This window comes from Pipistrellus hanaki, assembly GCF_964339955.1.
Source record: "Pipistrellus hanaki genome assembly, chromosome: 4".
Taxonomy (NCBI): Eukaryota; Metazoa; Chordata; class Mammalia; order Chiroptera; family Vespertilionidae; genus Pipistrellus; species Pipistrellus hanaki.
In genome coordinates this window covers 8390779-8415798 of record NC_140506.1, presented here as the reverse complement: position 1 = coordinate 8415798, position 25020 = coordinate 8390779, and the positions used below count along the sequence as shown (strand labels likewise).

General features: G+C 44.0%; 1 protein-coding gene across 3 annotated transcripts in view; it reads right to left on the bottom strand.

Annotated features, from left to right (window-relative positions):
- NNT (nicotinamide nucleotide transhydrogenase) overlaps positions 1–25020 on the bottom strand; it is a 77049-nt gene that overhangs the window by 10827 nt on the left and 41202 nt on the right. For all 3 annotated transcript variants that reach the window (XM_084881669.1, XM_084881670.1, XM_084881668.1), the window contains exons 12-19: positions 24583–24693; positions 23646–23791; positions 22028–22223; positions 19591–19824; positions 17983–18143; positions 15590–15769; positions 7659–7818; positions 6016–6097 (exon numbers count right to left, since the gene is read on the bottom strand). In XM_084881669.1, coding sequence (XP_084737795.1) covers positions 6016–6097; positions 7659–7818; positions 15590–15769; positions 17983–18143; positions 19591–19824; positions 22028–22223; positions 23646–23791; positions 24583–24693 — 1270 coding nt within the window. The remainder of the gene's footprint in view (positions 1–6015; positions 6098–7658; positions 7819–15589; positions 15770–17982; positions 18144–19590; positions 19825–22027; positions 22224–23645; positions 23792–24582; positions 24694–25020) is intronic.

Genomic DNA, 25020 nt, shown 5'->3' with positions numbered 1-25020 from the left:
ACCTCGTGATTTACTTTTGGATTTCGATTTTGTAATCCTCTTTGACTCCAGTATTTTTGTTTAATTTTAATTTATTTACTTGTTTTTAATTCTACCTTTGCTTATCTTTAAATAATCCACTGGCTATCGCCTTTATGCTTTCACTGAGGTGTCATGGACCAAGTTACAAATCAAAAACCTCTAAATGTATGAGTTACTATTGTAATATGTGATTAGCTGCAGACTTCATAAAGATGATTTTTTTTTTAAGCTAGTTGCAAAGGGTAAATAATCACAAAGCTAACCAACATGTTATGCTGAACATCCCAAAGGGGAGATCACTTTATATCTGTTTGTATAGTAATTTATTATACTAAACTTTTAAGACACTAAGATTGGAGACAAACACACACGAGACTATTATGAGAGAATGCCAATGTTTTGAGAGAAACAACAGAACACGCTACATTTGTAGAAATATGTATGTGCATGTTTGATGAGGCAATGGGAGTTTATAACAATCCTGGCCCGTGGAACTGGCTGATCTCCAAAGTATGTATTAAAGTTAATTGTATCAGACATCGGTTGGCCAAGACCGGCAATTTCCAGGAACCTACGGCCAAAGCTCATCAATGACCCATCATCACATGAAGAATATCCAGAATTCTGAACTGCAAAGCCTACTAGCCTTTTGGTTCTTCCCTTTGAACTAGAAAAAAAATTATTTTTATTGCGTACATGCTTAACAAAACAGAGCCGGCTGTCCCTGACCACAACAAGATTCTACAGAAGGGAAAGAACTACTAAATGAGATCACAGGAAGATCTTGCAGCCGCCACACTCTTTCCTTATGCAGTTCCTCCTTTTGATGGCTGCACCCTCAGGCCAAGAGCTCCTTAGTATAGGAACCATGTTAATGTATCAGAACCTGGCACTCGATTCTCGGTGCTCAGTGAAAGGTGTGCCTAGCATGGCAGGCTTACTCATAAACTTCCCACATCTCCTTTTAGAGAAAGAATTTGGGGAAGCAGCATAGACAAGCAGTGAAACACTCCAGAGACCCACGGCCTGGGTTCAAGACATTTGGACAACTAACTTCCATGTGCCACCCGTTCCCCATGTGAATAATGGGAGTGAGGATAAAACCTCTTCAGAGAAGTACTGTGAGATTTAAATGAGACCATCAGACCCACCGCCTGGCACACATACGGTAAGCCTTCAATAAATGTAACCTGGAAATTATATTCAAATACTTTTTGGTAATTTAAATGTTCATCTGTATCTTTCAAATACATCCACATTTTAATGATCACTTTTATAAAAAAAAAAAAAAAAGAAAAGAAACACATATTTTTACATGAAGACAACAATGTTGGTCTGAAGCCAACATTTTCTAAGTTGGTTTTCTAATTTTTAACTTGAAATCCTAGTTAATACCAATGTAATCCAACAAAAGCCAGAAACTGTTTATACTCACAACTACATCAAAAGACTAGAGAAATCGCCCTAACTGGTTTGGCTCAGTGGATAGAGCATCAGCCTGTGGGCTCAAGGGTCCCAGGTTCGATTCCGGTCAAGGGCATGTACCTTGGTTGCGGGCACATCCCCAGTAGGGGGTGTGCAGGAGGCAGCTGATTGATGTTTCTCTCTCATCAATGTTCCTAACTTTCCCTCTCCCTTCCTTTCTGTAAAAAAAAATCAATAAAATATTTAAAAAAAAAAAAAAAAGACTAGAGAAACGATACTCAACAGAGACTGAGGCTAACAATTGTGAAGACTAAACTCATTGGGAATTTGGTCATAACTAATATTAGAATACAGATTTACTTTAATAGAGTCAAATTTCAAAAGGCCATCTTCAACCCTTCCACAGATACCATTAGGCAAAGTATTGTTTCCTGCCCAGCCGGTGTGATCCTGGAGGTCATGGGTTCAATTCCCAGTCAGGGCACATGCCGGAGCTGTGGGCTCGACCCCCAGTGTGGGATGTGTAGAAGGCAGTGGATCAATGATTGTCTCTCATCGTTGATGTTTCTCTCTCTCTCTCTCTCACTCCCTTCCTCTCTGAAATCAATAAAAATATATTAAAAGAAAAGATTCTCTAACCCAACTACTTCCTAAGGTACAACTCCTTTATTCAGAATTACAGCATGTAAACATGTACAAACTGTTGAGTCACAAAACAGGCTGTAATTCCGCTTTGAGGCCAGAATAAGTTCCCATATGTACTACACATGAAGGATCCTTGATTGTATGTTTGCACGTGCAATGCACCATCCCGGAAAGGGTCCATTGAAGTAATAAAAAGATTTGTTACTACTTTCAATATTTTTTACTAATTGTGCATTTTACCTGTGAAAAATAAGATGGGATCTGAAAAAGGCAGGTTTCTTTGGTGTATTACATCCTGATCAGAATTTCTAATTGACAGTTACCGGTCACTTACACAAAGCGCAAGAAAAAGCTATTTTGTAGTAAATGTCGTTCAAAGAAAAATTTATAAAATGTGAAGCAGGGAAAATGGGAAATAAATTAATCCTTACTGATGAAAAGGCGGGGACCAGCTGGGTGGGGTCAGCCCGTCCATTAGAGGAGGAACCTGGTAAGGAGTGGGAAAACTTCCTGACAAGGCAGACCGTGTCCACACAAACTGATTAATGAGGGAAGCTACAGAATCAACTTTCTGGCCAAGCTTCTCAGGCAAAGCATAGACACCCAGCTTTCTAAAATTGTGAAAGTCCTTCCGACCAGCAGCGGTCCAGACGAACTCACTCACACGATTCCAAATGAAAAGAAAATGTTCGTCTCATGTCCTAGTGCTTTCCAACAGCTAGAACGAGAGAACATTATGTGCCTTTCTCTTCTTCTCTTTTCTTTTCTTTTCCTTTTTTGAAGGCAAATAAGGGCCGAGCTGCTACTCTGATCAGAAATCTGGTGTGCATCCACGGCCTGCCTTTCTTCGGGAAGAAAATGACAAATTTGGTAAAGAGCTCACAATGAGGTCCCAGGGGCTCCATTTTTTTCCTAGGACAGAATTAATACGACCTGTTCTATGACGGATGAGGCTATATTTGACAAAGGGCGGCGGTCACATCTCCCATGGGCACATGTGGCCTGTGCCACAGAGGCCACCCAAAGAATGAGAAGTCTTCCAAACAGGGTGCGATCGGGCGATCTCGTGCCAACACTGACCATGTCACAGCACGACCTTGACCACAGGGAGGAGATTACCACAGATTGGGCCCACATAGGGCTCTCCCATCCCTGAACCAAATCCAGCTACCAGACCCAGGAGAGAAACAGAAGGACTATGAAGCAACTGCATTTCAAAACAGCCCATTAGGCCATGAAGAATGACATCAGAGACAATGCTAAACATCTACGTTGCCACTAATGTTCTGGAGTACTATATTCTGACAGAGTGCAGAGATGTGGTAGGAACTGTACCTAATTTCATCTTTCTGTCAGAAGCACTAACGCTGCTGCTGAGTGGCTCTTGAAGTGCAATGGCTAGTGAGCAGCCCGAGACACACACTGTAAGGAAGACTTTGGACCAGAAATGAGAAGAGGACCTTTGTTTATTTATGTTTTCTTGAACCCCATTGAAGAGAAACAGCTCAGAGAGTTCCTTCTCACTAATACTAGGACTCAGAACCCAACGTCACCCCAGTGGTCAGAGGGCTTCATTGGCTGTGAGTTTTTCCCTCGGACCACAAGGGCTTCTAAGGGCGGAGTCCAGAATGCACGGCTTTGCAAAGCACCGAGTCACAGGCTTTTAGCACAGCCATGCGTGCTCTCCTCACACCAATAGTCAGGGGACAGTCTGCAGCCCAAGAGAGTCTGGCCAACAGTCAGAACCCGCGAGAAGAGGCCACGTCCTAGGAGCACAGCAGATCCCTTCCACCTGAGAGGTTCCTGGCGACTCTGCACGTAGGTTGAACTCAGACGTGAATGAAGACACAGACTTTGCTTTGGTTTGATTCCCAGTCAGGGCATGTGCCCAGGTTTTGGGCTTGATCCCCAGTAAGGAGCATGCAGAAGGCAGCCAATCCACGATTTTCTCTCATCAATAATGTTTCTATCTCTCTCTCCCTCTCCCTTCCTCTCTGAAATCAATAAAAACATATTTTTTAAAAAAATTAAGCAGTGGTTAATTATTTTTTAAAAAGCACAACTCTTCCTAAGAATTAATTATTCATTGGCGACACCTTCTCTGCTATATAATGAAAAGCCTCTCATAGCAATGCAAAGGCTGGGAAATATCAAGAAGACATGTCTAGCCTGACCGGCATGGCTCAGTGGTTGAGTGTCGACCTAGGATCCAGGAAATCACGGTTCGATTCCCAGTCAAGGCACATGCCCAGGTTGTGGGTTCAATCCCTAGTGAGGGGTGTGCAGGTATGTCACCACATCTAGATGCTGGGCGGGAGGGGCCTGCGGCTCAGAGCTCCTGAGCCAGCGTCCCGCAGCTGTGCTCCAGGAGCCCGTGGGGGCGCCCGGTGAGGAAAGGACCGAGGTACCGCAACTGCAAACACAGTTTCTCCCTTTAGAGAACAGGGTAGCCACGGCAGCAGCCTCCTGGTCAGACGGAGGCCGCCTCTGTGAAAGGCAGCCAGCATCTAACGGATCAGCACAGTCCCAACCTCGTAAAGAAAGCCTGTCTCCTGTGGAAAGACGGCGGCACCCGAGGCAGAGTCAACCAAGTCCCTATGATTCCCTTCAAATAAGTAAGAGATTCACCCAGGAGAAAGGAAAATGATGGTAATCCACTGTCATCCTGTTAGCAAGAATCCTTCTCTTCCATTTAAAGCAAATGCAAGATTTGCATAATTTGTTACAAAGCCAGTATTGAAATTTCAATCTATTAGAGCAGTGGTCGGCAAACTGAGGCTCGCAAGCCACGGTTTGCCACTCTGTTGACTAATGAGTTTGCCGACCACTGACCTAGACTCTCGGTTCCAATATTTACAGGCTGTTGTTGTTCCTTGTGATTAAGCCTCTATCCCAGTGGTCGGCAAACTCATTAGTCAACAGAGCCCCAGTTTGCCAACCACTGGGCTAGGGCAAGCAATGACGTGTCTACTGCACAGTGTTGGCCTAGACTAGGGAGGAGAGGATCTTTTTCTGCCAGGCGGTCTCTGGACATTTATAGCATCATCCAAAGGTCATACAGAATTATCAACTTAAAAATTAGCCTGCTGCCCTAGCTGGTTTGCTTCAACAGATGGAGCGTTGGCCTGCGGACCGAAAGGCCCCAGTTCGATTCCGGTCAAGGGCATGTGCCCGGGTTGCAGGCTCTTTCTGGTCCTGAGCCCTGGTCTGGGGGAATGCGGGAGGCAACCAAGCAATGTTTCTCTCGCATCGATATTTCTCTCTGCCTCTCCTTCTCTCTTCCACACTATGAAAATCAATGGGAAAATATCCTTGGGTAAGAATTACAAATAATAATAATTTTTTTTCTTAATTTGGCCTACTATGTTTGGTCAAATATTTAATGTACTCACCCCTAATGCCTTTGCAAAGCCAGGCCAAATGATTTCACGGGCCTTAGACACCCGCAGGCCGGCCGTTCCTCACCCCTGGCGTGCACTTTGACCTGTTCACCTCGGGCCTCGGGAGCGGTGTCTGAGCCCAACGCGGGACCAATGCTCCCGTTCCTACCGTTCAAACCCATGGGTAGGGAGCCTGGAACCTCTGGGGGCCGCCCCTGTAGTTTGTTATGGAGGAGTTTCTCTGAGCATATGGAGCAGCAGAAACGGGGGTGGCTGTTCAAGCGTCGACTTACAGCTCCGGCCAGTGTCCCCACCACATAAAGAGAACGGTGAACTCGGCCAAAGAGGGGCCGTCTCTGGGTAGAGGGACTGTGATCACTTTTTGCTTCTTCCTCCTCACTAGCACTACATATGTGTTTTTCTGGTTGTATTCAGTAAGCATGCATTCCTTTCTTATTGACTAGAAACTGCAGGCCGGATTACACAAGAAAGGAAACAGGCATCTACAGAGCGGCCGTCGGCGTTGCTTGCACACGGGACGCACCTGACTTTCTTGCCCTGCTCCGTGAGCATCTTCACCAGGTCGGCGATGGGGTACTGCGCTTTGGCCGCACACAGTCCGTAGCCTGCAGGGGACACCAAGGACACGGGAGAATGCGGTTTTATTTTGAAATTCCTCTTGGATGGAAACATTGTTAAGCCAAAAAAAAAAAAAAAAAAAAAAGCAATCCCTAAACAGGACTAAAAAATGAAAGCAAACTTATCACATGGAATTTTTTAAATACCGGCCTACATTTCAACTTCAAACTCTAATGGTCCCTCCGCAGTCCTGTGCAGGTCTGACACCGCTGGGCACACCCGCCCCAGCACACCACCCACACGGCGTGTTCCCTTTGGCTCTCTCTCTGTCTCTGTCTGTCTGTCAGTCCCTCACATCTTCCCACCTTCCCACTCCAGCACCGCCTCTCAGCAGGTGACGCCACGCCCGCTGTGGGGAAATGATTCTTTCTGCGGGAATGTCCCAGGCATTCTAGCAAATGCAAGGCACCTGCTCCCACACAGAGCAGGCAGCAACCGCCCGGTCGCTGAGACAGCCAAACCCCAGCCCCTGTCTCCAATGTCTGCAGAAGGGGATATGGCCCAGGTGAGAAGGCTTGTACCTGAACATCCAGTTATGCTAATGCTTACTTATATCTTGGTATAGAACCAACCTACAACTAACTACCCACATGTCAAATCAACAGATTTTCTTTACAGAAAATGCCTATGACGTAACAGGACAGCGTTAAAATCTTAATCTGCTGCCTGTAATGCCACAGTGAAGAAGAACTAAAAACAACTTCAGAAAAGAAGGAAACTGCCCAGCTAGTGTGGCTCAATACTTGAGCATCAACTCATGAACCAGGAGGTCACAGTTCAATTCCTGGTCAGGGTACATGCCCAGGTTGCAGACTCGATCCCCAGTAGGGGCATGCAGGAGGCAGCTGATCAATGATTCTCTCTCATCATTGATGTTTCTCTCTCTCTCTCCCTCTCTCTCTCTTTTTCTCTAAAACCAATAAAAACATATTTTTTTTAAAAAGAAACTGAGGCCTGAAGAGTACAAAAGACTTGGTCAATGTCATGTCGATTGTCAGAAACTGAGGCCTGAAGAGAACAAAAGACTTGGTCAATGTCATGTCAATTGTCTAAACCAAAGTGAGAGGCAATGACTCCCAGACCAAGCGCCTCACTAGGCGACATAACCTCACCTTGGTGGAAACCACAGGAATCGCAGTGATTTTTTAAATATTTGTTTTTAAAAAGAAAGACATTAACATTTACTGAGCAAGTTTAAGAGTGAGCTATTTTCATATATTATATCTAACTGTATCCTGACAACAGGCCCAAAAATTATCAATAAGGAATAAACAACTAAGACTTGAAAATAATTCAGCATTTGTACAGAATCACTGGAAGGCATGGCTAGCACCACGTCCATCAATTTATAGAATCTCTTATGTGTTCTCCAAAATATTAACACAAGCTGGAAATTCTCAGTATCTTTCACTATACAACAACAGAGTTGCTTCTAAGTTCCCATTATATTTTTAAAAACAAATAAGTGCCGATTAGATGTTTTCCTATTATAAGAAATTGTTAATGTAATCAATGACAATGCCTTTTTTTTATTTTTTTTTTTTGTACCTGGAGTAATAATAATGCTACCAGCTTCTCGAATCATGTCGATGGCATTCTCCAGGTTAATTTCCGTATGTGTGCCAGAAATTTCCATGGGTTTTCCGCCAGCTGTTGAAGTAGTACCATAGCCTCCAAGAATCACATTCGCCAGGGAGCGATTCATTGCCTGGAAAGCAAAATTATCCGCTGTGAGAGTTTAATCCACATGACTTTTGGAAAATGATCTGAATATACGATATTCAGAAATATTCCATAAAGAGGTATAGTTGATCATCTAAAACATTTTAACCACATAATTTTATCTAGCTTCTGGAAATTATTTCAAAAGTGTAAATGAAGATATCTGGGGAACCACATTCTTTTTCCTATAGAATCAAGGACACATGAATATATTTTCAGCAAGAGAGTCAAGTTTGTTAGGGCATTTCAAGGAAAGTTACCAGTAACATTAAGAAATTAATGAAAAACTCAGACCTGGTTACTATCACCTGTACATGGATCAAGCAAATTGTACCTCCACATTCACCTGTATTTCAGGAGAACAAGGAAGGCACAGGAATAGGAAGTTTTACAAGGTGACTCGAGAGAGCGCTCAGGTGAGTTCCGCTGCCAGCTGCAAGCTGTCCAGAGGCAAGCCGGAGGGGAGGGGCAGGGATGCTTCTCATTTAGAACTCTGCTGCCCTCTGCTGTCCAGAAAGATAAATGTAGACGCTGACTTTCTAAATCAGCTCTGTGAAGCTATAGAAGTGACTGGACTCATCCCTAGACTCCTAAAATGTTTCATTTCCAAAAAGCTAGATGAGTGAGCTTATACACTTTTTTAGTAAAATAGACACCCACCCGTTTAACCAGAAAAAAAAAATTATATTGGGGGGGAAAGAAACAGTAGGAAGGCACTTCTAGTTGCTCCTTTAAAAAATCACCCAATGTCCCATTCAAACACCACCACAGAAACATGCTGATAACTGATCGGGTTCTGAAAACAGTTCAGGTATGGCCTTTTCAAGGCAGGTGGTGGAAGAAGCCATATGTTCTGAGGGATCCACTACATCTTAAGACTTCAAATCTCTGTACATGATCAAAGCAGTCATTCCACATAATCACAACAGAATTTCTCACTTCAACAACAACAACAAAAAAAATTACTAAACCCTATTTTAAGAGTTGTAATAAATATGGCCAAAACCGGTTTGGCTCAATGGATAGAGCGTCGGTCTGCGGACCAAAAGGTCCCGGGTTCAATTCCGGTCAAGGGCATGTACATTGGTTGCGATCACATCCCCAGTAGGGGGTGTGCAAAAGGCAGCTGGTTGATGATTCTCTTTCATCAATGTTTCTCTCTATCCCTCTCTCTTCCTCTCTGTAAAAAATCAATAAAATATATTATTAAAAAAATAATTGTAATAAACATATCATTGAGCCACTAATAAGCTATATGAGTATCAATCTATTACTTTTTTTTTTTTTTTTCAAAAAGACACATGATTATTTAAAAGCAAAAGGCACCTGGAGATTTGCAGTGACAAATACGATAACACATCAGAGAGAAGCACATGACTGCCCATCCAAGGACAGCCCACCGGTTGCCACATTCAGGGGACAGGCCGGTGAGCTGCTGAGGGAACAGAGAAGAAGGGGCAGAGAGCCACACTTGACCAAGGGCAGCATGCCAACAACCTGACTTGCAAAGATGATAGATCAAAATGTCATAATTTTTCAAACTGTTCTTTTGACCTAAGTTCACTGATGAGTACAACATTCACATTTTACAGAGCCCAAAGTCTAGTAAACTTGTCTAAGATCATCCTATATAATAAAAGCCTAATATGCTATGTGTCCCTCAACCAATCAAAGCATAATATGCTAATGATATGCTAAGGCTACTCAACCAAATCACTATAATGTGCACTGACCACCAGGGGCAGACACTCCGACCAGTAGGTTAGCTTGCTGTTGTGGTCCAGCCAATCCGGACTGAGTGACATGGGCCTGACATGACCTGGAGCCCTCCCGCGGACCCTCCCCAGCTAGCCAACCTCCTGCATCCCTCCCTGGCCCCCATCATGCACCAGTGGGGTCCCTCAGCCTGGACTGCACCCTCTTGAAATCCAGGACCCCTTGGGGGATGTCAGAGAGCTGGTTTCAGCCTGATCCTACAGGCCATGCCAAGGGGCCCCCCTGGTGCATGAATTGACGCATTGGGCCTCTAGTAATGTATAAAATAAAACTCAGGATGTTTTTATGTATATTATTAATAGATAAGAAGGGCAGAGATATATTAAAGTAATGCTTTTACATTCATAGTCCCCACCTGACATGAAGTTTAAATGCTGAACACCACCTCCTCTACTTAAATCCAAGGTTTAATGAAAATCTTCATAGCCATAGCCGAGACTTCCCAAACATTCAATATTTATTGATTTTGATCAATTCTATCTAGTTTTAAATTACAGGATTCTGAAAATAAATAACCAAAAATAGTTTCCACCATTTTTTTTTTTTTTCCCTTAAAAACTGATTCAAAGACCTATTTCAAACATTGAGATATTTCTGTCATAGGTAACTATCTTAATCCTCACCCAAGGAAGATTTTCCATTGGTTTTTAGAGAGAGTAGAAGGGAGAGGGAGAGAGAAAAACATTGATGTGAGAGAGACACATTGATTGGTTGCCTCCTGCACACACCCTGACCAGGGCCAGGGAACCTGCAACCGAGCTTTGGGCCCTTGACCAGAATCAAACCAGGGACCCTGCAGTCTGAGGGCTGACACTCTATCCACTGAGTCAAACCAGCTAGGGCCATAGATAACTTTAAAAAAAACAACAACAACAAGTCAAACATACAAAAAGACTCCATCCCCTACATCACACAGTCCTGTGCAGGGACAGAGGACAGAGGGACATGACGCGGAGAAAGATGTAGGTGATAGAACCCTTTCATCAAACCCAACATCGCATTTGGACTTAGGAGGAACCATTTTTCATTTCCTATAAAACTGAGTGGAGGAAAAGAAAAGAATATCTGAGGACGTTTCATTAATGTGGACCCATTCCGGATGGCAACTTGGGGAGGAAAACAGGGAACCACACAGTAGTGTAACAACCAAAGTCTACTTGTTAAACACGTATCCACAATTATATCACCATTAAGCTAATTCCATGTGGTCTCTTAAAAACGAAATTATTTTTCATCTCTGAACGTACCATTGCAACATCCTATTTTCAACAAATGTTTAGGGTTTAGGGCTTTGTTTTGTTTTGTTTTCTCTCTTTTTGGCTTGCCTAAGTGATTAATGAGACTATCCTGTGACCACTGACCCCAGATTGAAGAGCTCCCAGCTCCGAGACAAAGCATTTGCAGCCCAGGCCAACACTGTGCCTTTTAAGTGATTAAGCCCCATAATGAAAGTTGTATGCTGCTTTAAAGAGGTCCTCTAATTCACGTAATTCTAAGCAAAATGTAAGAAGAAAACTCTGAAAACAAAGGTCACGACATGGAGCAAACCAAAGCAATAACAACACTATACCGTTGACTAGCATCTCTCATTTCGATGCTTTGTAGGTGCTGATTAATTGGTTGCAAAGCAAAAGAGAAAAGTTTTTTTTAGTTTGGCTTTGATCCACTTAATTCTGTTCTATTTTCATTTTTGGGCGGGGGGGGGGGGGCGGGGGAGGGAGAGGCAGCAGAATGCAAAAATCAAAAAATTTGGTCTGAAAATGCCGTTCCATTTTCCAAGTAAACAGACCATAAAATCATAAAGAGGTTAATGTCTAGCGGCATCTGGATATAAAGCACAGCGTCCATTTGCGCTGGTGGTTGGGACGCTGTGGACATTTGTCCGTTTTTATAATACTGGGTGTTGTGTAACCACGACATTAGGCTCCGAAGACACCCACAGGGATTCTCTGTCAGAAGAAAATCCAATTCCAGGGGCTGTTCCTTAGCCACCCCGGGTGCATTCCACCCCCTCTGGCTTAACAAAAGCGTGCTGGTTGGGGTTGGCCTCGCCCCTCTCCTTCAATAAGTACTAAAGCAGCGAAGGTAAACATGCCGCTAATAATACTAGATATCGATATTTGATAGTATATCTGCTACCACAGCCTATCCGGAGAGGATTCCAAAATATGAAAAGAGCTAACAAATAAAACATTCACCTAATCGTTAATTTAACCACTGTTGTATTTATTTGAATGTGCCCGGTGCATGTGAAAAGACTACAAACACAAAAGCGAATAATGCATGATCTCTTAAAAGACCTTCCTTGCAAAAGGAGAACAGAATTTCCTACCTCCAGAGTTGGCGTGGGGAGTAAGTGAGCTAATATTTGTACAGCACCCAGCGCCGCAGATATGTCCTTTTTATTAGTATTAGGAACACCCAGCAGATATGTCATTTTTATCAGTATCAGGAACCGCTCTGAGCTGCCAGTAAGCACCAACCACGAAGAAACAACTGCGTATCACGAACAAGCACAGAATCCTAAGAATTCTTGAAGATGAAGGTGAAAAGTCAGAAAGCCAGGAAACTGTAGAAGTGGAGACCATTTCTGTCTTCAAAACTGAAAACCACAGCAGCCCTGCTTTTGTCGTCTGTTCTGTAATAAGACCGAGGAGCAGAGGGTTCAGTAAAATGCCAGCTCCACACGTCACCCACCGGGAGAACTAGCACCGAGGCCTCCGTGGAGACCCCTTTATCAATATCAACAGCCACCTTGACCAAGTGACTGAACGTAAAGACAATAACCAAAGATGCCCAAGGAGAATGCACCGCAGGGAAAAAAGGTAAGAGCAACTAATAATATGGACTTGGGTATGATAAAATACCATCTTAGCAGACACCAAAAATTGTTAGAAAACTATGTCATATAATGCATTTAAACATAGGCGTGTGAAAAGACTATCATTAGAATATTAAATGTGGACAGTTACTTGGTAATGGGATTATAGATTATTTTCTTTTCTTATTCATCCTTACCTATTTTCTGCCAAATTTCCCACAATAAATGCCTTTTATTTTTATATTTGCATAATTTTTAAGGTTAAAACTTCAGCTATCCCTGAGCCCAAAGGACTACAGTTTGCTATTACAGAGCATCAATCTGACCCCGTGTGATACTTGTGGTCACAGACAGCTATAAGAATAGCTTGTTAACCTTATACACAGCACAGGAGTAACAAATAACTGAAGCCCGCTGGCAGCGGACAGCATGCCTGAGGCAGAGGAGATAGAAAGAACGTTAAAAAGAAAACAGAATAAGTAGAGAAAACAGACTAAGAAAAAGGAAATAGAAAAAATTTAAGAAAAAAGATGATATAATACATAAGTGGACACAGAAAAGAAGATGTTCAACTCCTGCCTCTTCTTACCTTATCTAGTTGTAGAACTGCTACTATCAAAGCTACTGCAGTTACTCTAAACCAAAAAGAATAAGGAACTAAATGAAGAAGGAAAGGAAATGGAGATGGAATAAAAGAGGCACAGACAGACGAGACTGGGCAAATAGTGCTGATACATTTAAGAACCTGAAGAAAACCCTGTAAGAAGAAAAGGAGAAAGGCAAGAAGGTACCCATGAAGGTATCCAAGACCTAGGTACAAGTCCTCGGTCCTCTGCCCCACCAGAATGCCAGGAGCGGTGTTAAACTTCAAGCCTCATTTAATTTTAAAATCAGGGCTTTTAAAGGTATTAGTGAAAATCTGCTGCCCCCTGCTGGTTATTTACATTCACTAAGTGAAGCAAAGCCAAACTAAGGGTTAAAGGTTCATTTTTAGAGAAAAATATTTCTACTATAACTGAATAAATATTTTCTTCTTCATAAACATTTGGGTTAAAAAAAACAACACAACTCCAAAGCCTAACATTTTTCAAATAGGAGACACAGAACCTCCCAATTTCCAAAATTTCCTCAACAACTAGACTCTAGTTACTAGAGGGATTTAATTTTATTTTTTTAATATATTTTATTGGTTTTTTTTACAGAGAGGAAGGGAGACGCATAGAAACATTGATCAGCTGCCTCCTGCACACTCCCTACTAGGGATGTGCCTGCGACCAAGGTACATGCCCTTGACCGGAATCAAACCTGGGACAGTTCAGTCCGCGGGCCAATGCTCTATCCACTGAGCCAAACCAGTTAGGGCTAGAGGGATTTAATTTTAAAAGCTCTTAACTTGGTTTTAAACTTGGGCTATCAAATCTTTTGTTTTACAATATGACCGAAGAAAACTAATTTTTTATTATAAAAAGCATTCAATTAACAATGAGTTTTTTCAATTAAAATATAAGAAAAAGTCTCAGTTGTCAAGTAAGGGTTTTTAAATAATGTAATAAAAGAATGGAGGTGGGTTAAGTATTCTTTCTGAATTATTAATCAGTGTGAAGTTCACATGCTGATTTCACTCAGTCTCATGCTTGTCCTTTCACAGTCATTCAAAATGATTATTTAGAGAATAGCATCTATAATTAGAAAAAGGTTCCTAGTCAAGCCTTTAATTATTTGCAGGATATCTTCTTGCCATCAAGAAGAGAATTACAAACAAAAAGGAAGCTAGGAAGTATTTTTCTTGTTAACTTTTTTTCTTTTCTTCTAAAACAAATAAACCATGCTGACCACAAAACTTGAGGAGGGCACTCTCTCAGATGACCAGTGGGAGTGTCAATTGCAGCAAGCCTTCCCGAAACAGCATGGGGATGAGCAGAAGGAGCCCCTAAAAATGAGCACACCCTCACCTTTCTAAGAATCAATCCTTGCCGAAGCCGGTTTGGCTCAGTGGTAGAGCGTCGGTCTGCGGACTGAAAGGTCCCAGGTTCCATTCCGGTCAAGGGCATGTACATTGGTTGCGGGCACATCCTCGGTAGGGGGTGTGCAAGAGGCAGCTGGTCGATGTTTCTCTCTCATCGATGTTTCTAGCTCTCTATCTCTCTCTCCCTGCCTCTCTGTAAAAAAATCAATAAAATATATTTAAAAAAAAAAAAAAAAAGAATCAATCCTAAGACAACAAATCAGAAGTGCCAACAACGTATGTATGTACAAAGAGAAATAAAAATCACACAACCTAACAGGTACAGCATTAGGGAAAAATTAAATATATTTTTATATATCCATGTAATAGATTAGTTCTGAAGTCCCTTAAAATAATACCAAGAAAGCATTTTTAATAAGAAAATGGCAAGAACATGGTTTGTAAGATTTAAAAAATTAAATGTGAAAGTGTACCTGGTGATCAGACAAGGGAATACATTGATATGTAATTCACAAAGAAAGAACAAAAGGAAATAACCCAAAACCTGAAGTAGTTATTTCAGGCGGAGTCAGAAGATTTTAGTTTTTCTAATTATCTACACTGAGTACTTTAAAAACAGCCTTGCAAATATCACATGATCTCACTCATTTATGGAATATAATGAACAACATAAACTGATGGGGGGAAAAATAGATCCAGAGACAGAGAAACATCAATCAGAACGTCAAACCTCAGGGAAGGTAGGGGACAGTAGGGGTAAGAGGGAGAGATCAACCAAAGGACTTATATGCATACATATGAGCCTAACCAACGGATACAGACAACAGGGGAGTGGGGCATGGGGGGGGGGGAGGGGGAATAAGAACACATATGTAAATAATAATAATAATAATAATTTAAAAATAAATAAAAAATTAAAATAAAAGTAGCCTTGCAAATTTATTCAAAGGTTTACACACTGGTATTTCTGCGGAAGAGAATGAAAGCTGAGGTGGTCCTTTTTACCGCCAGTAACAGAAATGACAGGCGCACCCTCATGTGCAGAACCCCATTCCCGGTCTGCCAAGCGCGTGTCTCTTACCACACACATGATGTAGGACTTACCACACACGTGATGTAGGACTTACCACACACATGATGTAGGACTTATCACACACGACGTAGGACTTACCACACACATGATGTAGGACTTACCACACACATGATGTAGGACAGGATGGCGCCGGAGGAGCCGATGAGCGCGCCCACGATGGTCAGCAGGTTGTTGTTGAGCAGGAAGCCCTCAGCGCACAGGGCCCAGCCTGAGTAGCTGTTGAGCACAGTGATGACCACGGGCATGTCCGCGCCCCCGATGGCCGCCGTCAAGGTCACACCCTGGGGGGCGATAAGCAAAGCACAACTCAAAACAAGTGCAATACACACAAAGCCTCGGCCCTCAGACACCCCCGTTCTTCACCATCCCGTTTTCCAAAGGCGATCACTACATGCACGTGTCTACCTGCCCATGACCAGGCACCTCCTGTCTGGCCACGTCTCTCGCAGATACAGCACGCGTCAACCCTGACCCGCCTGCCCCACCAGGGTCCCCCCCACCCCTACAAGGCAGGGATGAAAAGCCGGCAGGAACAGGGGAGGAATCCACACTTGGAAACCAGGGGCAGTGCTGAGTGTGTTTCCCGGTTTTGTTTTGTTTTTCTGTTTTTAATATATTTTATTGATTTTTTTTACTGAGAGGGATAGAGAGTTAGAAACATCGATGAGAGAGAATCATCGATCAGCTGCCTCCTGCATGCCCACCACTGGGGATGTGCCCGCAACCAAGGTACACGCCCTTGACCAGAATCGAACCTGGGACCTTTCAGTCCGCAGGCCAATGCTCTATCCACTGAGCAAAACCGGTTTCGGCACGTTTCCCAGTTTTTATGGTTTAGCCTAAGGGCAGGCCCTGCTGTGCCACGTGAAACAACTCAAACAAAATACAGCCCCACAGCCTCACTGGTCTGAAGATCGGAGGGTAGGGTTTAGGGAGACTGAGGCAGTTCGGGAAGTGAGAAAGTAAGTTCAGCGCAGGAGTAGGCTAGAGAAAGCCAGCCCCACGTTCTGGGCATGAACTCTGCCCACGTCTCCGGCTGACTCCTGAGCAAGGGGCACATGCGGGCAGACTCCAAACAATCCTCCTGAAGATGAAAGGACAGTAGATTGCGGAGATGGAAACGATGCATAGGAAAGACAGTCCATATGTTGGAGTACCTGTGAATGGTGCCAGGTGGGTACTTGAAAAATCAGGGGGGAGCACTGGGTAAATTGTCTAACCGCTATGCTGTGCACCAGAAACTAAGACAGAGTAATACTGAATGTAAAGGCTGGTTGGATTTTTTTTTTTTTTTTTTTTTAAGATGGCAGCTGCCCTCTGCCACCGGGGAGCTAGAATTTAAAATCTGGATCCAGCCTGGTGAGCTGCCTAAAATCCTTATAACCAGTACTCTTTGGAGGAACACAACAGACTCCAAAGTCTCTGTCATTCACGATATCCATGATGAAACCCCAAATCACTAAACTAGAGAGGAAAAGGGCTTGTGGAAAGAAAGATTTTTGCTTTTTATTCCACATATTCCTATATACCCTGAGTTTGTTACAATGTGAATGTATTCATGGATTGCTAAATTAAGTGAAAACCAAATATATTAGGCCATGAAACATTTTACTCATTCTCATAGTCATTAAGTATTTTTAATCCAATGCACCTCTCCTCAAAAGTAACAATTTTTGGAGTTTTACATTTCAATGCACAGGTTTGATTTTGGCACTTTTTTTTTTTTTACTTCCTCTGCTCTGTTAGATTAAAAAATAAATATATCAAAACTATTTTTCTTTTGTTCAAAATAAAACAAAAAATCCATGCTATATAAGTCAAAGTAAAAATAGATCACCAGTGGTTGTAAATACATAGAATTTTAAGTTGCTGCGTGTTCTAAAGGTTTTGTGTTGAAATCACAGCCAAACTCCTAGGATTACGTAAAAATCGGTCTCATTTTGCCCAGCTGGTGTGGCTCAGTGGTTGAACGTCCACCCATGAAATAAGAGGTCAGGGTTCAATTCCCGGTCAGAGTATATGCGAGGGCTGCAGGTTCGGTCCCCAGCACGGATCGTCGAGGAGGCAGCCCATTGAAGATTCTCTCTCATCCTTGATGTTTCTATCCCTCTCTCCCTCTCCATCCCTCTCTCTGAAATCAATTAAAAATACTTTTAAAATAAAATAAAACATATCTATCCCATTGGGAGGTCTTTTTTTAAAAAAATATATTTTATTGAATTTTTACAGAGAGGTAGGGAGGGGGACAGAGAGCTAGAAACGTCGATGAGAGAGAAATATCGACCAGCTGCCTCTTGCACACCCCCTATTGGGGATGTGCCCGCAACCAACGTACATGCCCTTGACCGGAATCGAACCTGGGACTTTTCAGTCCACAGACCAACACTCTACCACTGAGCCAAACCAGTTTCGGCAACCATTGGGGGGTCTTAAAGAGATAGAACTCTAACTAGACTGTACTCTGATAAAACACGAGTTCCTCTCCAGCTCTTACCATGATGGCAGAGAGCGCCGAGACGGAGCCCAGGCAGAGGATGCCGGTGCCGAAGCTGGGGTCCAGCATGTAGGGGATGATCCCGCCCAAGCTGGCCGCCAGCAGGCCCGCATTGAGCATGTGCCTCCCGGGCAGCAGGAGGGGCGCCGAGTTCAGGATGCCTGCAATCAAGCACATATAATAAATAATAATAATAATAATAATTTTTAAATTTTTTAAATTAAAAAGAATTGTACAAAAACCCATGCTATATAAATCAAAGTAAAAACAGATCATCAGTGGTTTTCCATAGATAGAACTTTAAGTTACTTATTGTCTTAAAGGATCTGTGTTGAATTCCCAGCCAAACTCTTAGGATTACGTGGAGAATCTCCTGCTCACAGTGTCTGTCCTCTAACCCTAAGCTGCCAGCATGCAACATTAGAATTAAAACATGGCATTCGAAACATCACTTCCTCTCCCTAGATGCTGAGCCATCAAAGCCAGTTCGAGTTCCTCCTCATAGCAGAAAACTAGCGGACACAGGAAACACGTGCCTCCACGGAACTGTGCTCCCCTCCCCCTCCCCCCCCCCTCCAGGGTCCCACTGCACCCCTTCCCTCTGGCCACGGAACCCCGGAAAGTCACTCCCCGTGGGACCAACCCAGAGGATAAACGCTGTTTTCTCCACTGAAAACTTCGGAAGAAGGTCCCAGCACACAGCACTCCTGTTCCATCCCCCGAGTCCGGGGAGGAGGGGCCGGTGTGCTGGCTGTTTCTGAGGACAAAGGGTCAGGCAGAATGTCTCAGGCCAGCGGTCGGCAAACTCATTAGTCAACAGAGCCCAATGTCAACAGCCCAACGATTGAAATTTCTTTGGAGAGCCAAATTTTTTTAATTTCTTCTAACGCCACTTCTTCAAAATAGACTCGCCCAGGCCGTGGTATTTTGTGGAAGAGCCACACTCAAGGGGCCAAAGAGCCACATGTGGCTCGCGGGCCGCAGTTTGCCAACCACAGTCTTAGGCGGGCAGTTCTTCCTGTGACGTTTAAGTTCCGTGGAAGTTCTCACTGAATTTTAATGAGTTGGTTACTGAGATTTTTGAATCACAAACTAGTGCCTCTCAAGACTCCTGCTTTCATGAAAACGCCGGAAGCAGCCTCGGTGGGGGGTTTTCTTTATTGTACTTCTGTTTTCCTGTGTGGTGTGAGCGGTAGCAAACGTTGCCACACGAGAGCCCAGAAACGTGTATTTGTTTCCAAGTGCCGTATACGAATCACACAAATGCACTCAATGAGCTTCCCTCTGTTCTGGAAGCCAGGGGTTCTAACGATGTCACTCTGTCCACACGTATCAGTCGATGTCAGTCATGTTCCTGCGTCCGGGGTCCTTGCGCTCACTGCAGCTCCCGAGCCGTACAAGACTTCAGCAGACCTGTGAGGATCCCTGGAGGGAAGCACCTCCGTGGAGAGAAAAAGGGTTTGTGTATCCTCAGGGCTACGCAAACTCTGCACCGAAAAGGTTGCCCTAACAGGCTCTCCTGGTCGCCTGCTTTCTGAAATGGTCCCAGGCCCTCCTGGCCCCGCTGAACAGTAGACACTCACCTCCCTGTGCTGCCCGCCCACTTACCCTGCAGTTTCCCGTAGGCGATGAGGGAGCCGCTGAAGGTGACGCCGCCGATGTAAGTCCCCAGGTAGGCCACGATCTTGGTGAGGTTGGCCGCCACGTCCGTGGCGAAGTGCGGGTACTCCACAATGTACTCGGCCACGCAGGTCAGCACGGCCGCCAAGCCCACCAGACTGTGGAAAGCGGCCACGAGCTGAGGTAGGTCCGAAATCTGGATGCGCTGGGCAATGGTCAGTCCTGTCGGGAAACGCAGGTCGAAGAGAAATGACAACGGGACAGACCCTGGAGGAGGAACCGCTACAAAGACCGCCCATGAGGGGCTCCCTCTGTGTCCCCAGCCGAGAAGCGTCTGCTTCCTCGCATGGGCTAACGGTAAGGATGCTGCTACATACCCGTATTTTTCGACGTATAAGACGACCCCCTAATTTTTTACAGTTAAAACAGGTGTAGGCCTATATTCGCTGTATAAGACTACCCCCCACTTCAAAGAAAAGACTTACTTTGCCATCAAGATCTGCAGGTCATTTTTGTGCAATTTTGGTCTTTTGCCCACGATTTTCGGTTGACTTTTTTTCATTTCAAAAGTCGCCTTATACACCGGAAAATACAGTACACTCCTTCAAAGCAGCAGGTTTTCTCACCACACCTAGCCAAGACCCAGCTCAAGAGAGCCTCCTCCCTGCACAGCCTTCGAAGATGGCCCTGGCCTAGCGCATCCTCAGATCCCCTGAAACTCTCCCCAGGGCATGGGCACCCCAGGCTCGGCACACGAGAACCAGCTGGACATGAAGAAGGCCTAGGTTTTCAGGTGGATGGACAGGGGCTAAGTCCAAAAGTAAAGAAATGCAAATATCTGGGTAATAAATGTCCAAGTCAGGCAATTCTGAAGGAGTTGCACAGTTCTGGCCCGGTGATGCAAACATGCTGAGCTCAACCTATCCTATATAATAAAAGGCTAATATGCAAATCGACCAAATGCAGAACGACCAGTTGCTATGATGCGCACTGACCACCAGGAGGCAGACACTCAATGCAGAAGCTGGGCTCACAGCCGGTGAGCACAGCAGCAGTGGTGGGAGCCTCTCCTGCCTCTGAGGCAGCGCTAAGGACCCGAAGGGGCTGTCCAACTGCCAGCTTAGGCCTGCTCCCCGCACCAGCAGTCATTCCCCAAGGGGTCTCAGACTGCAAGATGGTGTAGGCTGGGCTGAGGGATACCCCCCTATCCTCAGTGCACAAATGTTGTGCACTGGGCCTCTAGTGTCTAAAGGTTTTCCTGCCTGAACCCCCAGCACAGACACCTTCCTTCAGGGTCTTTCTAGGGACATTCAGGACAAACTGGGCCCAGAGCTAATGTACTGAAAACTATTAGCTACCAGCTCCTCGGGATAAAAATATTCGTGTGTATAAATACACACACGACTTTTTACTCATATCAATGGAATGGAGCACTCAGTTTTCGAATAATGATGAAGTAAGTATACAATACTCTTGACTGTAAATTCCACACGGCCGATTGATTTTCACAGAATGCTTTTGTTGATTTTTGCCAAGCTGGTGCTGCAGCCAACCTCGTGTTTGACGATGGAGCAGTGTGGTTCCTACATGAATGCTGGTTGGTAGTTTTGTTAACAGTAACAAACAAGATGAAGGTGAAGCGAGAGGCATGTGAGAACTTGGCTCACTGTCAACCGTGTGAGCGGCGACTTCGCTGGGCCTGGTAAAGGCTTGCACACACTGGAAGGATACTGGTCCCATTTTTGTACTATTCACAATATAATGGCTAAGGACCCAGCACACTCTTTAGTTGAAGCTGCATTATCAGCACTTTCTCCAGTGCTTTCCCAGGTCTGGGCAGTCAACACAACAGTTAAGTGAAACCACGGCCAACGTTAAGCCACAAGTGTGGTCATTAAACATGGCGTTGGAAAGAAATGAACATTAGCCCATCATTAGACCGTATTTCTACCAGAGACAATAAGCACAGACGACCTCAAGAGCCTCGATAACAAAATCTAATAAATTAATTAAAAAGTATAGATAGCATTATTACCTTGGTTTTTACTATAATTTATTTTTTAATATATTTTATTGATTTTTTTACAGGGAGGAAAAGAGGGACAGAGAGCCAGAAACAACGACGAGAGAGAACATTGATCAGCTGCCTCCTGCACATCCCCCACCAAGGTATATGCCCTCAACCGGAATTGAACCTGGAAACCCTTCAGTCCAAAGGCCGACGCTCTAGCCACTAAGCCAAACCGGTTTTGGCAACTATAATTTATCTATTTGGTTTTGGTGACTAGTCATCACAGTCGGTATAATTCTCACTCAAACCCAAACCCTAAAACATTTACAGAGTTTTAGTACATCAAACTGAGTCAAAAGCGGGCTGAGAAGTGAGCATGGGTTCGCATGAAGGCAGAAGCCCACATGTGCTTACCAATGGTGCCGCCCAGAGCCATGGCTCCCGACATCTGAGCCAACAGTTCCGGGTTCGGGTTCAGGCCTCCAAGGGTGGCTGCCAGGCCCCCAGCCACGCCGATCATGCCCAGTGCATTGCCAAGACGAGCAGTTCCCTGGGTGGAAAGGCCGGCCAGGGCACCAACACAGCACAGACCTGAGCCCAGGTACATGATCTTCCCAAAGGAAGAGGGAGGGGAGAGAGAAGAAGAGGGAGAGGGAGAGGGAGGGAAGAGGGAGAGGAGAGGTAGAGGAAAGTGGAGAGGAAGAGGAAGAGGGAGAAGGAGAGAGAATATCAAAACTTTTGGTCTATTAACATAGGAAAGGCCTCTCTTAAGGAAACGTGATTCTCTAAAGACAACTTTAAATGCAGACAATAGAGAGACCACTATGAGCTCTTGTTTTAATAGTTCGATATATTTTCCTACCCATTAGGGATACTAAATACCCTCCATTGTACTTGCAATTATACCATTTGTGTAAATTGGTTTCTTCGTGACTTGATGCATGCACAAAGGTAACTAAATCTAAATTATGTCATGATGGGATCTAACCAAATGCTCGAAAAGCAGCGACTGCTGACGCTGCATGTGCCAGGGGACCTGGCCACACACTGCACAAATGTTGTAACTCAGTCCCATGAGATCCACGGGAGGAAAGAATCTTAAGCCTCATTCACAGAAGAGAAAACCAAAGCTTAAAGAGGTTCCATAATTTTTCCAAGGTCAGCTGACCAGCAAGCAGCAAATCTGGGTCAGACATGGGTCTCTCTGACTCACCGCTCCAACTCTTCTCAAAAAAGATGGTGCTCATTCAACAAATGCTACATGTTGGAAGCAGGAGAAACCAGGGAAACATGATTTGCCTGCTATCTGGGAGGTTTCAATCCCAGTCATTGCGAAGAAACAGAAAACACCATGCCCAAAGTTGAGTATTATAATTATACTAGAGGCCTGATGCACAAAATTCGTGCAGCCGAGGTGGCTTGCCTCGGCCCTCACAGCCCCGGCTTTGTCCAGAAGGTCGTCGGGAAGGACATTGGAAAGGATGTCGGGAAGGCCTTTCAGCTGTTGGTCCCATTAGCATATTACATTTTTATTGTTATAGATATAGACCTTTTGAAGTTCAACTAGATTATTTGTTTTGTTATAGAGTATTCATTTTTAAACTATCTTTTTAAAATTAATGGGCATAACACCTCCTGATAACAAAAGATGATGTACTGGATTTTGGGAAGGGGGGGGTAAGAAAAGGACTAATAGCACTTAATTAATATACTTTTTCAAATTTATTACTGATTATTTCATTGCATCCCTACACCAATCCAGCCAGGTGCGAAAAGAAGGTGCTAATAACCTTCTCGGCTGTTTGTCCATGTGGGAAAACTTGGGGACCCACAGGGGAACCCACGTTTGCACATTCAGGGAGTGGGTCCACCTGGCTCTGGAATCCAGGGTCCCGATGCTTTATTTGACCAAGATGTTTCTAGAGTCATTGTTGCTTCTGCATGATAGAGTGTGGATACTGGTAATGAGGATGTCACTCCAATTGAGAGAAAAACAGTGGCAAAAGCATAAACTCCCCAAAGAGTCTCTTACTTGTTCAATGTTATACCCGCTGGAGAGGGCAGCTAAGTATCCACCCACGAAGGTCCCGGCAGGGAGCAGATAAAGGTAGTTGTACTCCGGGGGGTCCGTGGGACGCTTAAACATGTCCAGCATCCTCTGAGTCACCAGAAAGCCACCTTATCAAATAAATATAAAGCAGAGGTTATGTCATTGAGCAACACGATTGTTTTAAAGTGCTACGATTTTTCTATTTTAAGCACCTTTATCGTCTATGGATAAATATCATGTTAAGTAACAGGCGGTCAAAATTAGAAGCTATTTTATTATTTAAGCCAGTTCCATTGAAGGAGGAGGGGGGAAAAAAACAAAACCTAAATTTGCTATCAAGACAGAAGCAATTATTGCCACATGACTACAAGGAACCAGCCATTCAGACGGTGTGGGAATGCAACCCATCAAAGGCAGGGTTTATTTTCTAATAGGTTATCCTGTTTGTTAAAGCCTATAAAATACCACATCAACAGACACCAGATTTCTTGGACCCTTACAGCATTTTTAGCTACAAAATAGCATCAAATGAGGTTCACGCACAAATTATGTGCTAAGCTTTCAGTTTTTAGAAATAAGCACAAGCAAAGCTAAGGCAAGAGACTAAAATTTTTTATCTCAAATTAGACTCTAATCTAGAGATATTATGGTGATAATAATTCATCAACTTAATGCCCAGCTATGCATTTAATAGCTTTCCAGCTAACTTGTATTTGTTTTCTTTGTGTTGGGACCTTGACAGTTTTATCAAAGGAGTTTCTAAAACATACAGACAGGCAAAGTAACTAATTCCCCTTCATAGAGGAATGAGTGAAATAAGTGAAACATTTTTAATGGAATGTCTATTTTCTACTCATTTATATTGGCTTCTCATGCCCCCATTCCAAATAACACTGTGGCTCTGTCTCCGCCATCGTACCTGCGATGTTGACCGAGGATATGAAGGTAGCAAGAGCAGCAAGGCTCTGAGCCGTGGAGGTGGGGTACAAATGCCCACCCATCAGCGCCAGCCCACCAACTGCAGTCAGCCCTGCGGAGAAAGCAGCAAGATGGTAAATAGCGCCCTAGCAGGCTTGGCTCAGTGGATAGAGCTTCAACCTGTGGACTAAAGATCCCGGGTTCGATTCCGGCCAAGGGCACATACCTGGGTTGCAGGCTCTATTCCCTCCCAGTAGGGGATGTGCAGGAGGCAGCCAATCAATGATTCACTCTCATCATTGATGTTTCTATCTCTCTATCTCTCTCCCTTCCTCTCGGAGATCAATAAAAATATATATATTTAAAAAAAGAAGATGGTAAACAGCCACAGTGGCATCACCAATCAATGTCACAGCGGAAGGACGCCGCAGGCACAGGT